The 14,164-nt window shown below is 40.3% G+C and overlaps 2 protein-coding genes across 3 annotated transcripts in view; one reads left to right on the top strand and one right to left on the bottom strand.

Annotated features, from left to right (window-relative positions):
• Window positions 1–2,152: 2,152 nt before the first annotated feature.
• Window positions 2,153–10,278, bottom strand: dnajc11a (DnaJ (Hsp40) homolog, subfamily C, member 11a). The gene is made up of 16 exons (XM_085344268.1): window positions 10,201–10,278; window positions 9,328–9,457; window positions 9,125–9,198; window positions 7,611–7,712; window positions 7,368–7,496; window positions 7,109–7,231; window positions 6,890–6,963; window positions 6,601–6,790; window positions 6,427–6,512; window positions 6,110–6,226; window positions 5,578–5,733; window positions 5,382–5,451; window positions 5,120–5,177; window positions 3,977–4,119; window positions 3,656–3,785; window positions 2,153–2,571 (listed from the first exon to the last, which is right to left on the bottom strand). The coding sequence occupies exons 1-16, from the start codon at window positions 10,270–10,272 to the stop codon at window positions 2,546–2,548; spliced, it is 1,680 nt and encodes a 559-aa protein (XP_085200394.1). The 5' UTR covers window positions 10,273–10,278; the 3' UTR covers window positions 2,153–2,545.
• Window positions 10,279–12,083: 1,805 nt separating this feature from the next.
• camta1a (calmodulin binding transcription activator 1a) overlaps window positions 12,084–14,164 on the top strand; it is a 278,666-nt gene continuing 276,585 nt past the window's right edge. For both annotated transcript variants that reach the window (XM_085344132.1, XM_085344133.1), the window contains exon 1: window positions 12,084–12,108. In XM_085344132.1, coding sequence (XP_085200258.1) covers window positions 12,084–12,108 — 25 coding nt within the window. The remainder of the gene's footprint in view (window positions 12,109–14,164) is intronic.

Genomic DNA, 14,164 nt, shown 5'->3' with positions numbered 1-14,164 from the left:
GGGTGATGTTGGTCCCGCAGGATACTGTGCACCCTCCTCAGACAGCGAGTGGGGAAGATATTACTGATCTCTGGCAGACTCGAAACTGGGAGCTGCTTACAAGGGAGAGAAGCTTGATAGCTGAATGCTCTGACTCACAATTTGCTTTTGGAAACTAGGAACCAAAAGCAAACCTAGAATAGAAAGACCTCCACTGGGATGATATATTATAATGAGGCCTGGTCCCAGTAAGTATTGCTGTTGTACAATTTTGGATTCAATGGAGGTCTTTCATGGAGCTTTTTGAACAGCCTAATAATACGGAATTACAACACAAAAAGACTACAGTAGTGCAGATTACTACTATTTACAAACCACGTTGGGTGTGACTGCTATCAGAACTGAAATCTGATATTGCAAAGAGAAGTCGAAGCGACAACAGTCTGACACATTTTAGACTCCTTAAAAACATGAATCATACGAATCTTGGTGCACTATATCTATTACTCCACCCAGCAAAGTGGGGGTGAGATATATCATAATTGTACCAATGTTCGCCTGTATAAAATATTATCTTAGCAATGTTTATATTTAGTTAGAAACAAACTTTCTGGGGTCATTGGGGGGTTTGAGGCATTACTTTCCCAGCCAAAATACAGGAAAAGCATTTATTTCCAACTAAGAAGTTGTTTTTGTTTTTATTAAGTGCATATTTTCCTTTTTAAAGAGTGGTGTCTTGGGCAAAATGTTTGGCATTTACATTCAACTGAATGTAAAACCACTAGGCGTGGTTGCATTACTCGTCCAGCCAGCAGCTGACTGTGACTGGGGCCTAAAAGTAAGTGCTGGTGAAAACACAATAGAAGTAATTAAGGTGCATATTTTTATTCTTCACTCTAACCTCAGTAGTGGGTCACTATAACAATGCGTTTACATCACTACAGAAAAAAAACACGTTTGTTTTCTGTAAATGAAAAATAACAAATTTTAAGATCATTCGAAATTTCGACCTAACTTTTTTAAGAAGCAAGCTTCGGCATGAGGCAGCCCCTTCGGTTTGACATAAATAACTGATGAGGGAAAAATGTTATTACTTGTGGACAAATATGGACTTTTTGTATCAAAATGTGCGAAACAGCAGAAATATTCTAAGTTGTAAGTTCTGAAACAAAGAAAAATAAAAATGTTACAATTATGCACGATCGTAGTTCTTCTGTATCTACTGCATTGCTATGTTTTGTCTGTCCCTCCTTATGAGGATCGTCTTTTCGCCTTCATTGCGGTTTGATGAGAAGTTTTACTTTCCTACAGGAATTTAATATCCAAACGAGGCAGGTTGATGTCAGATTTTGTGTATTTGTGGATAAACTGCCATGATCGATTTCCGGTGTATTGGAGATTTTGCGACTGCGGTCAATTTTGCGCGAGGAGGATAAGGTGACTAAAAATGCAATTAACGCGGTTTTTGTTTCTGTTAACCTGATCGGTTCTATATTTCCAAGTAACTTTTAGGGACTCTTACATCTGCATTGAAAGATGAGGCTGACGCTGTTGCAGCTGCTGAAGACTTCTTAGGCGGACTTTGGTCCGGGTCGGAGCTGCTGCTTTCATCCATAGTGCTCCTCACGTCTTCGACAACCAGTCCAGTCCATTAAAATGCTCGGTCCTCTGCCGAAAGAGTCTTAAGTAAAGGGAAACTGAAGTGAAACAGACGCCTAGATTTCAATTAGTCAACTGACGTGGTTTCCAGTAAATTTCATCCCAGAGCTCGTTAGTCATCCCGAGCAGGCAGCGATAATGCTGTGACTCAGGGTTCCAGTATCTTTTACATTCATCCAGAAAGTGAAAGAACTGCGTTTGTTCATGGAGCGACATACAAATGCCTTCGGGGTTGTGGCAGGAGGGGCATCCACTATGAATATCTGGCAAATCAAACATGCTGAAATACCCGCACTTGTGAGTCAGGGCCAAAAGAACGCGATTCTTCTATTTCTGATAAAAACAAAAGAACGCTAAAAAGAAAGCAAGTTGACTATTTTCTTGGCTACAACAAAGTAAAGACAGTTCATACCAAAAGCATGACAAAAAAGGTGTTTTGGTTCTTTTTGTGTTTTTAAATAAAGGGGCAATAATAGTTCAACAACATGAGAGATAGATTTTAATCATATGGCATTTAAACATAGGTGCATTCATGTCTTCAGTCACACAGGCACTGCAGTTTTTGTACAATACAGTACAGAGAACTCTGTTATAAATTACACCCAATACCAAAAATAAATGGATACCAAAGAGCCGAGGACACCGGGGAATTAAGATGGTAGCCATTGATTTTGGTGTCACATCAGAATTCTAAGCAGGCCGCGACCCAGTCCATAGACACAGATTAATCCAGTCTGTGATGATTTTATTCCTCTCTGCATATTTAAATGAATATAAACACAAAAAAGTAAATTCACAATTTCTGCGTAACAGAGACTTGAATCCATGTCGTATCTAAAACAGAGTTTTATCCATCTTCTGTTAAACAGTCAAGAGGTGAGTCTTTTTGGTCAGCGGGAGAGTGCTCCTATGTGTCTGCATCAATCCTGTGAGCTGTAAAGTAGAAATAACATCCACAAAGTCAGATCGGGCACGCCGAGATGGCAGATAGCCTAGCACGGTATATCTTAACAGACATTTTCAAATAAATAAAAAACAAATAAACAAACAAATAAAAATCTCATGTTTAACATATCAAAAAGACTTTTAGATTTGATGTAAATTTACCCTGCAGTCTAAAACATCTAAAACTAGGACGAGTAAGACAGAAAACAAAAGTATGAATCTGCAAGTATGTTAACTCTATAGAAATTGTGGAAATGCTGGTACTGTACTCACTTCCGGCCACTTCGTTTGGTACATCTTGCCAGTACTGGGCTGGACCCTATTTTGCCTTCTGAGCTGCCTCGATTCTTTGTTGCATAGATTCAATAAAGTCTGGAAACGCTGCTCAAAGATTTTGGTGCATACTGATGGCATTACATTTACATATTACAGGAAATACCTACAAGTTTATAAACTCAGCAACAGATTTGGACCAGAGTAAACAAACTATAGGTTTGAAAACATCCTAAAACTCTTTAGACCAGGCAAAGGTTTTCCAGTCTTCCTTTGTCCAATTTTGGGCTGGTCTGAATTGCAGCCTCAGTTCCCTGTTCTTAGTGGATAGGAGTGACACCCAGTGTGGTCTTTTGCTGCTGCTTCAAGTTTCAAAGAGCTGTGCATTCAGAGATGCTCTTCTCCATACCTTGCTTGTAAGCAGTGCTCAATTTAAGTTGCCACTGCCTTCCTATCAGCTTGAATCAGCCTGACTATTCACGTCAACATGCCATTTTCACCTAGAGAACTCACTCTCACTTATCTTTTTTTAAACACCAGAGATGGCTGTGTGGGAAAATCCCAATGGATCAGCAGTTTCGGAAACACTCAGTTCAGTCAATTTGGCACAAATAAATATGCCACCTTTCTCCCTCCCATTCTCCTCAGCAGGTCATCGTGACCGTGTCTACATGTCCGAATGAGATGAATTCCTGATATGTGACTGACTGTTAAGATAATTTGCATTTAAAAATGACTGAAGAGGTGTACCTAAAAAAGTGGCCAGTGAGTGCATAAGCATACTGTCCAAAGGACTTACATTGCTTTGGTATCCTGAGTGACTCCGTGTCTCCTGACAGGACTTGATGCATGACCCCGCGGAATTGATAGAGCACCTTCAGGCTCTTCTCCTCCCCCACACAGGGGTCGTAGAAGCCAGGGAGTCCTGACTGGAAAGGGAACACAAAGTCATGCAGCACTGCCAAGAGACTAACGTAGCGAGCCGTGGATGTCAACTTGTGAGGCTACTCTATTTTTCTGCAGGAAAACAATTCTTAAAAAATTATTGGAATAAACACTATACTTGTAAAACTGACTTTTCAAGTGTTACATTTTGAGTTTGAAAGTCTTGACTTATTACCTTGGTAGCCTCAGTGAGGATGAGTTTTGAGTCTTTCACCAGACACTGCAGTGGCACGGTCACATCAATGACCTTTGCCCTCTCGTGTTTTCTGCTGTTGTCTGTGACGAACTTGCCGTACCAAGCGTTGAGGATAATGAGACCTGTTTAAGTAAGCAGCATCAACATTAAAACCTTTCTTCTGCAATAAAACATCAATAAAACACCCGTTTAGTATTAAGAGTTCAGAAAACCAAGGTTGACTATTAAACACAAATCTCTATTTTCACAGTTTGAACGTTATGTGCCAGCAGTTGCAGCTAAAGAGTCTGTGAAGAGACCAGTGAACTTTGTTTTAGTCATTTGTAAAAGTAATTTTGCAAGTGCGCAATAAAAAGACATAAAAACACCATAATTCATTTTAATCACAGGCTGCATAAACAACACTGTAACCATTTATGAGTGCGGTCAATTAAATAGAAAAGAGCAGCCTGTCACTACACGCACACACACACTGTTATTAACTGTTACTTTATAGGCCTGAAGTCTAAAGGACCGCCGATGATACTAAAAATCAAACAATCTCAACTGTGACAGGTGTCATAAGGCAATTATCGCTCGTCAAACTCCCAAAGGTGAAAATTGTGCTGTCTGCTCAAAGCTTTTTGTTCCTCTGCTTATCAAAGACAAACTAACAAAGAAGACTAATTATCACCAGCGAAAAAGAAAGTAGCAGGGTCACAAAAATCCACTAAAAACTATAGTTCTTTATTAACTGTTTTAGCTTAATTTAAAAAGAAATTGGTGTGAACAATGCAAGTTACCTGATACTCAAAGGAAAGTCGGTTTTAGTGAACCTCTGAAGAAGATGATTACAGTGTTTTCTATGTTTTTTTAAGTGTGTGGTAGGAATTATCAACAAGTGAAAACAGAGATTTTTTTTCTTTTGCTAATAAAGGATTTTTTTCTTTTGATGTAGCCAAATGCTGCAATATGTGAGAATTTACACTTTGTACTGAGCAAAACTCAAGCCGACATCAATAGATTTCGCTCAAAATGTAAAAAACAGCTCTGAATCCAAAATAATTATATTTTTTCTTAACAATCGGCTAAAAATAACATTATTTTCAGGATACCGCTTTCTTCAAATATTACTAATCTTACCCATCCGAGCCTCCTCAGCTTCAATAATCCTGCGCACTGACTCCTGCATGAGCAAGACCTTTAGATATGAAAAGAGACACAAATAATGAGGTTTTACATTGTGTGGATTAAACTAATGAATTTGACTAATGCTCTGCATTTTATCTAATCCCATCTCTCTCTACTGGCAAGAATAATACTGCTTGATAGACACAACACCTGCATCCCTTATCTAACGTTGACAACAACGCAGGATTGGCACCGCAGCTTGTAAAATACTCACAGCAGCTTCTGCCTCCTGTTTCTTTTTGGCTATATCAGAGGCCGAGCTCTCCCTTTGCTTCTCCAAATCTCTGTTGAGTTCAAAGATAAATGGAGAAATAAAATGAGCTCATAAAATCTGCCCATAATAATACATGTGGCGCTACTTCCAATAACACCGCTTGCGTGAAACAACTAAGGTAAAGAAAGTTTCTTACTGTTCCTTCTGGGCCCGCACATATGGCCGAATAATAAGCTGCTGCATGGCGAGGTAGAATACCAGTGGTCCCACTGTGGCGTAAAATACAGCACTAGGCAGGAGTTGGTCAGTCAGGTGAATAGGGAAGAAATACGTCTGGCTGGCTCTGTTAAGTCTGTGGATACAGAGTTGGTTTTAATATTTCTATCTATAGTCATATGCCTGAGGTTGAAAACACAGCAAAGTGAAAACACTGCAGAACTCCAGGTCAAGTGGGAGAGTGAGCTGTGCGCTGTTTCTCAGATGATTAATTTATGTGATATGCTCTCCTTAAGTCTGTCTGTGTCTAAAAATAAAATGTAAGCTGTACATACACTTGCTTTTAAATCATACCCCAGGAACACCTAACATCATATTGTATTGAATCCTGTGTTAACATGTGCAGATACACACTCCCAATTTGTGAAAAAAAGGAGAAATGGCAACAAGAAATTGAGGGAAACTTGGGAAACTCCAATGAATGGGAAATTGGAACAACGAGTTACACTTACTTAATCTTGAGGGAGACACCTTGGGGCACTCCCACGCTGACTGTGGCCCCCAGGACACTGTGTCGACTGATCTTCCTCTCGGCACCGTATTCTACCACAGTCCCAAAAAACCCTGATCTGCACCAAAAGCGCAAAGTTACAACCACTCTACCCATCATTTACTTTAACAGGCCAGTTCCCTGCACAACAATTATCCCACCCAAACTTCATTTAATAGAAACATTAATCACTCTAGAGTTTTACACCAGAAAAGCAACGTTAATATGACCTACAACAGGGGTTCCATTATGAACACATATTGCTCGTTAACAACATACTTTACTGAGCCCTTAATCTTCGTCTGGTCTTCATCCTGAAACTTGTACTGGTAGCTCATCATCATAAAAGTGTGAGGAATGCCAAGCTGCAGAGATAAAATGTGAGCGTTAATCTTGGTGATACTGTGATAACCGGCTGTGATTTTCAGTTAAATATCACTCCTGGCTCCTGACCTGCATTGCGAAGGTGAAATGGCTGCTCTTAGTGTCCCTCACTATGCTGGTGTTCATAGAAGACTGGATCCCCCAGCGCCACTGCAGGTACCCCATAGTGTTCTTGTCTAGGTGACGGGCCAGCACCGTGGTGAACCCAGGACGCACGCCTCGAGATGAAAACTGGAGCCCGCACTGAGCAGTCACAAAGCTGAGAAAACACGCAAAATAAAGAAATCGGTGAAATTGTTCACGTTGTTGCAAAAATATCGAGGATTGACTTGTTTTTCTCTAGCACTTCTAAGCATACAATCGAGGCGTCAAGTTGCGGAATATCTTCATTCCGAGGAAAGGTCCGTGAGTGTCTCCGGCTCCCAACTCTACCTGTTTAAACACAGACAGCAAAAACGTCTCACATCTTAAAATGTCATAGCGTGTTATTAAAAACCCACACACGCCTGTTTTGTGACAAATCCCAGCAATTTACAGTACTAGGGAGTGTGCAATGCCCACTGAAAACACAGCATACCTCTCCCCACCCCTTAGCTGATGTGACTCTTCTCAAAGCCAGGTTAATAGAGCCGCCTCCGTTTCCATTGTGGGTTGACAAGGACCCAGACAGAATGGCTGTCTCTTTTGTAGTGAGAGGAGCCTGCAGTAGAATACATAAAACTGTGAGTCCTGTTATTAGCATCAAGTCAAACATCTTTCCCAAAAGCCATCACAGACTCATTGGCATCTCTTAATCCAATATATAGAAGAGCAAGAATCCTGGGGCAACCAGTTACCTCTATAGATTGTGATATGTGCATTTTGTTGATTTCCACATGTGGGACTCCACCTCCAACCATATCTTCATAGTCCTCTTCATACCGGTCAAAAAGGTCTGTGGCGTCAATACCCACACTAATCGTTCCCTGTGAAATTATCACGAATCGATACAGTGTTTATTGAAAATTCATAAAAAATGCACACCATTCCTGGGTTTTATTCACTTCAATGCGAGGTTTCTTATCTTCCCTCAAACATACCTTTGGGTTGGTCCTTTGCTGAAGTCTTCTCTCCTCTCGCTCTTTCTGAAGACGCTCATACTCTTCTCGAATCTCTGCAGGGGTTCTTTTCCTTTCCACCACCTGCAGGCAGAAGATATGTTATTTGAATGTAAACCGAGCAGAACTGACTGGTTGCAGATACAGGTTTACACTTGGAAACATAAATAAATAAAAATAAATATATAAATCACTCTCCCATATATTCTTCCTCTGTAAATATTTGTTCTTTCTGCATCATACTTTGTACAGTCCAGCATTATTAGATGAAGGCAAAGGTAGAACAGTTTCACACAAAGGCACCAACGCTACATTTTTTAAGGATGTTATTTTTTAATGCGTGCCTCTTGATGTTTCCATCAGCTTTCTCAAGATGTCGATATCCAGCTAAGAGATATTTGAACACTAACAAAGACAGGAGGCTTTTTCTTTTTGAATTTCTGAATATTGTTTTGCCAACTTGCAATGAATATGGTCAGAAGTTACAAGGTACTTTTGACTGCTCCCTTATTTCCCATGGGGTTACCACTGCAGACGGATCCACATATTTGATTTGGAACAGATAAGACTGGCACTGGAATTACACTAGCTTGTGAACCCCTGAAGACTGAGTTTGTGTTTTGGACCATGCATCTTTTCTATGAAAGACACAGACAAACCACAACACCACAGAGTTCTGAAAATTTAATTACAAAATTTACTCTACGCTTGGTTTTGACTAGCAATGCATGTCATATTTATCATGAATTCAATATACAGTATTTTAAGAATGAATAAGTTGACTCTTGTAATCGGTATTGTCGAAATTCAGAACGCTACAGAGCTGGTATTGAAGTTTTTCGCACGTGAAAAGGAAGTTATAGGTGTGTCAGTGTATATTACTTAATAGCAAACAATAGTTCAACACAACGACCATTCTTTCTAATTATGGATGTGATGTATGCTTCAGTGGGAAATCAACCGTGTAGGTACATTGTAACCGCAAACCCCTCTGAAACCCTACGATGTAAAGACCATCATAACCTGACATGCACCTCCCTCCCCGTAATTACATGCCACGTCAACACAGCCCATAACTAGTGATTATCATTGATTCTTTCTATTCATTTCTAGCTACTTTTTCACTGCAATTTATTTATTTATAAGTGAGAGGATAACAATCATTGCCTCAATATAAGGAATAATAATCACAGTATCAGATTATTAGGAATCTCAAATGTCAGCAATTTCCTGGAATGAGACTGCAGAAACTATTTTAACTGATTGTACAAAACTTGAGGGATAAATATGTTTGAAGACACCAGACATTGTGGACCCAAGGGAGAAAAAAGTCTATCGTTGCTGGCACTGGATGTAAAATATGACCACAAGGCACTCAATCAATCAATGGATCACACAGAACAATAAATGCTGGCAGCGACCTCAGCCACTCAACATAGGATATGTCATAGGCACTGAAGACGTCTAAACAAGTCACAAGTCACTGAGAGACTCACCTCCCATCCTTCAACATCAAGTCCTCGCTTGCCATAGATATCATAGATGGCACGTGCCTGAGGGTCACTGAGCACTAGAAAGAGATTCAAAATATAAACCATCAGTATGCTTTCTCTACGTCAAAACATACTCAAGAGCATCAGCAGTTCAACACAGGGTTGAGAAAGGAATCAAAAGGAAATGGGATCAATACTCTTCTTACCTTCATAAGCTTCGTGTACAAGGTTAAAAAGGTGCTCTGCTTGTCTCTTTAGTTCAGGATCCCGGTGTTTGTCTGGGTGATAGAGCATGCATAATCGTCTGTATGCCGCCTTCAGCTCCTCCTGCGTAGCCTGAAGGGGAAAAAAAGAGAGCACAGCATAGTTACAACATAACATAACGCGGATTAAAAATTGTTTTTAAAAATGTAATCTAGCCTACCATTACCCCAGCATATTTTATGTTTTAAAATCACTCGGAGTGATATTTTTATAACCGATTCGGAATCAGTTTTTACCTTCCTTGCTTAAGAATGTGGAAATTATAATAACATTTATAGTTCAGTATACTTATACACTTTAGCCTGCCAGCAAATGGTTTTCTTTTGCATAACGAATTTTCAGATAAACACGATGCTTTTTGCTGCTACAAGTAAATAATCACGACCAAAAACGTCCGATTCCTGCAGACTTAAAAAGTCCATCTATACTATAATCAGCACTGCGTGTTGCATGCTGCAGCTCCGAAGTTACATTAGCTACTTAGCACTCTCCAAAGTACATGACATACATGTGAAATTGAAAATAAAACAATTGCCAGTCCGGAAACATCAGCTCTTAGATTGCCACATAAACACACCGATTCTCTGTCCTGCACAAGCAACATATTACGCTGCCAAAGCTGTCACCCACGACCCTTCTGTGCTCACTGAAACAACCGAAGAGTTAACCAATGTCGAGGGTCACTAGTTAGCTGCCTAGCTAATGTTTCATCTATGTTTGGGAGCAACGCTTTAATAACAGCAGTATAAAGTTTATAGGACGACCGATGCTGAATCCGCACACGCAATCATTCAGATCCCAGCTGCATATTGTACCTCTCTTCTGACATTTAGCAGGGAATAATAATCATCACTGGCGAGCTCATCATCGTCTAAGGGAGACGCCATGTTCACACCCGGTCATCTCTTCTTTGTGCCACTTATGTCGCTCCAAGTCTCCTCTTCGCGCTCTGTCGCCCCCTGGTGTTGGGATGAGCGACAACTCCGCGGCCGTTTCCTAAATGCTGACACATTGCGACGCGGTCCTGTGCATATTTAAGTTTGAATTCATTAATTGCAGTTGATGTGCTTATGAGGAATAATGCGTAGGAAAGAATTATGAAGTAACCCGGCTTTTTTTTTGCTTTTGTTTTGTTGTTGTTGTTTTTGCACTGCAGCCATCCGCGAATTTACTTTAAAGTTACTTTAGTGTTCATTCAACCTGATTTATTTTATTTCAGTTTTGCAAATGATACTATATAATGGCTAAATAACGTGCAGGGGAGAAATATTATGTATATACACCGAATGTTCTTTTTTATGTGAGAGAAAATGAATATTGCTCATTTTAGAGGGAACGTGTATGCCTTAATTCTAAAGGAATATTGCCTGCATCACATTCAGCCATAGAAGCAATTAAGGCAGGGGGTGAAGAAAATCACATTAGGTCTTTCATTAATTACTCTCCTCGCAATAACAACAAGCCGTTGACTGCACAAGGCGCAGCAGCAGGCAGCAGAGGAGCTGTTCTTTCAGCACCACCTCAAACTATACACTGCATTTCAACGCTGACGGCCAGCAGCCTGTTAAAGGCTGTCCTTGAGTGGAGTGCCGCAGTTGAAGCGATTAAGCACAGTGATCTGTAATTAGATTGCCTCTAGCCATTTAACGTATATTGTCAAGTATGTGTGATTGCGCCATAATGATAGCAGTTACAAGAAAATCCTCCGTGGCATGTAGCGGGTAGAGTTAAAAGTTAACTCTGGACCAGAAACAGCTGTTTACATGGACTCCACCGCCGGCAGCCTCCCTCATGGTGAAACAAGAGGTGGTATCCACATCTCCTGGAAATCAATGCGGTTTTCAGTATTGTGGTGAAATCATTTAGACAGGCCTACAGGGGAAAAAGTAGTCTGCAGGCTCCCCAATGTAAACGGACACATGATTGACAGTCTGCGCAGAGAACTGTCCAATATGTCTCAAATGCTTTATCATTTGTTTCTTTACAGGGCTGCATATTTGTCTTCAACTCAAACTCGGTGTCTTAAATACGGGAAAATGAAACTTAAAACAAAGTGCTCCATGATGGATGATTATGGAAAATTCTCTCTCTTTTTTCTTTTCTGAGGCTGAACCTCCAGTTATTAGTTGTACGAACCAGCTCGTGTCTCCAGTATCAGATTAGATAAGCAGACTTTGATTAAAAAACAATTAATGAAGAACATTAGACACTTAATTTCTTCTAATAATTGGTTTTGCGTCACTCGGAAATGACAGTGTAAAACAACTTGGGTGGGGTGGCTCAAAAGGGAAGCATTTAATATTCACAGTCTAATCAGTTTCTAAAAAAATAAATAAATAAAGAAGGAAAATTATGAAAGCAACCTGCCAGACATTAAAGTTTTCTTTCCCTTTTTATAATACTGTCTTTTAAAGACCAGCATTGCCTCTGAGCTGTAAAAATATATTAAATAAAAATATTTATATTTAAAAAAAAACCCTAACAAAATACGGCTGGTGGTGCCAAGGTGAGGTGAGATGTGTTGTTTTTCATCCCGGAGCCTCTCTGTCAGTCACCGCCTCACAGCCAATGATAAGTTCGCCTCGGTCGGACCGACTCGCCGCTTGCTCCTCCGGTCCCTCCTCGTGCTGTCCTCGCCGTGCACGCGCGTGGTACCCACGGTCGTGAGGAGGAGGAGGATGTTGCGCGTGAAGGGGAAATGGCTGCCGAAAACAAGCCGGAAGGTAAGAGAAATATAATGGGATTAATTTACTAGTATGACCGCGGTGTGGGTTTTGGAAGAGCTGCAACTCCGTGCGGAAATGACACACGCGTGAAGCCGAGCGGAGAAATTTTCGGTAGAAAGCGGCTCCGCTATTTTCCTCCGAATAGGCTGCTAAAACGTGGAGACATCACCTAGCCAGCTAATATTAGCTTGCATTCTAGCCAAGCTACTATTCCCATCGTAGCCCACATTTAAAAGCACGCCACTGGGACGAATAGCGTGGCAAAAGTGCCGTGTTTACCGTTTATTGTGCTCGGGTTCCTTGTCAAATGACGAGCAATTCAAGTTGTTAACAACAAGGCTAAGTTAATGACAACATGTCATTGGCATCGACCAACTTCTTCCCTTATTACCCAGCTTTAAAAGCGGCTTGGTTGTGTTAGTTTATATGTCAATACGGCTCTGTTTTCAAGCCGCTTTTTGCAGCTTGTTTTGACGGCATTACAATAGGCTAATTATTAAGACATGTCTGATTTAAAATGTAGCCTGTAAGTCTTGTTTTTTATCTCTCTTTCTTTCTTTCTCCTCTTGGAGAGGGTCGTTTAGTCCCCCACCTCTTGAAGCGCGAGAAATTTCTTCGGCTTTCAGCGGATAGTGTTTATGAGCCAGAAGTGATGTATTGTTTTTAAACGAGCGAATATTAGCCTCCGTTTTCCAAATGCCAATTAATACTACTTGGCCTATATTTGGTCCGAAACACGGGCATCAAAGCGTTGTGATGCCTACTCCGCTCGCAATGCCCTATCGCACTTGAAATGCCATCACACCGGAGGAAGCAGGGAGGATGGAGAGTAGGATTTCCAGCAGCCTGCCTGCCCATTACACTACTTTACAGATAGGACAAAACGAAGACTTCCCTCCCCTCCTCAGCTGACTTCACACGGCTTGCTAACTTGAAATGAAATGCACTAGACTTAATTATTTTCCTTCTTAGTGGAATATTTTATTGCAACCCATATGCATAAGAGATTTGATCTCATTCAGACAGGCCCATGGATTTTTTGGGTGAGTAATTAAACAACGCCTGCATGAAAATAAAGATGTGATCCATGATTTTTAAACGGACCGGTTTTCCTGGCGCCTATTCACTGATAATGGTATTTGAAGCTGGCTGGAGCCAGTTACTTATTTACAATCTCAGTGTTTTTGATACAGATGAAATGTGTATATGTTAAAATATATATTTTCAACAATGATCTTAGAATTAAACGCCTGATTATTTACATGTTATAGTTTGTGTGTATTCATACGTTTTTGCTATTGTTACTTTAATTGATTTATTGATAATTATCTAACTTTTTTATTGAACAGAATACAGTGGTAGATAATTCAAATCATATGTTCTTGTTTTTTATATATATTTGCTGATTTATATAGAGCTTTAGGGTGCAGAAAAGAGTCTCTCTAGGTTTTTCTTTTTCTTTTCTTTTTTAAACTGGCTGCTTGAATTGAGAAAGACAACATTTTTTAATTTAAAAAAAAATGGTCCAGCTGTTTCTGAGCTGTTCTTTATGTTTTTTTTGCAGGGTTTAAAATTAAACAGGCATCTGTCAGTCTTTGGTGTCAGTAACCTCAAACACAAATTCTTTTTGATGTAGAATTATTGTAATGTTTCAAATTGTCTCGGTCCATGTGAGGAGAGATGATAAAACGCTGGGATTTTAGTTGTTTGGATGTCAGTGTGCCAACCACTAAAGCGAGTCCCACCAGGGGGTGGTATTGAGCTACAGAAGCGCACTTACATGAGGGATCAGTCTGCGGCTATGACAAAAAAAAATGAAGACATCTGGTTTTGTGATAGTAATGACTTCACTATGGTGTATAGTCCTAATGAATTCATCTACATAGCTGAACTTAGCAAATAGACTGTAGCTGATAATCGCGATGTCTCCCCCAACACGAGGAGCTCTCACTGCAAACCTTGACTTGAAAGTCCCATTGCTGAGCCGGTCAAGTTATTTTCAGAGTTCCTATGAGGCCGGTCAGTGGAAAAAGGAGGAGGAAGGGGGGCATAA

The sequence above is a fragment of the Diplotaxodon limnothrissa genome, linkage group LG20, assembly GCF_057381915.1.
Source record: "Diplotaxodon limnothrissa isolate DT_005_m linkage group LG20, D_limnothrissa_male_GT1.1, whole genome shotgun sequence".
Classification (NCBI taxonomy): Eukaryota; Metazoa; Chordata; class Actinopteri; order Cichliformes; family Cichlidae; genus Diplotaxodon; species Diplotaxodon limnothrissa.
The sequence above is the reverse complement of the archived record's forward strand: the minus strand, read 5'-3'. Positions and strand labels throughout refer to the sequence as shown.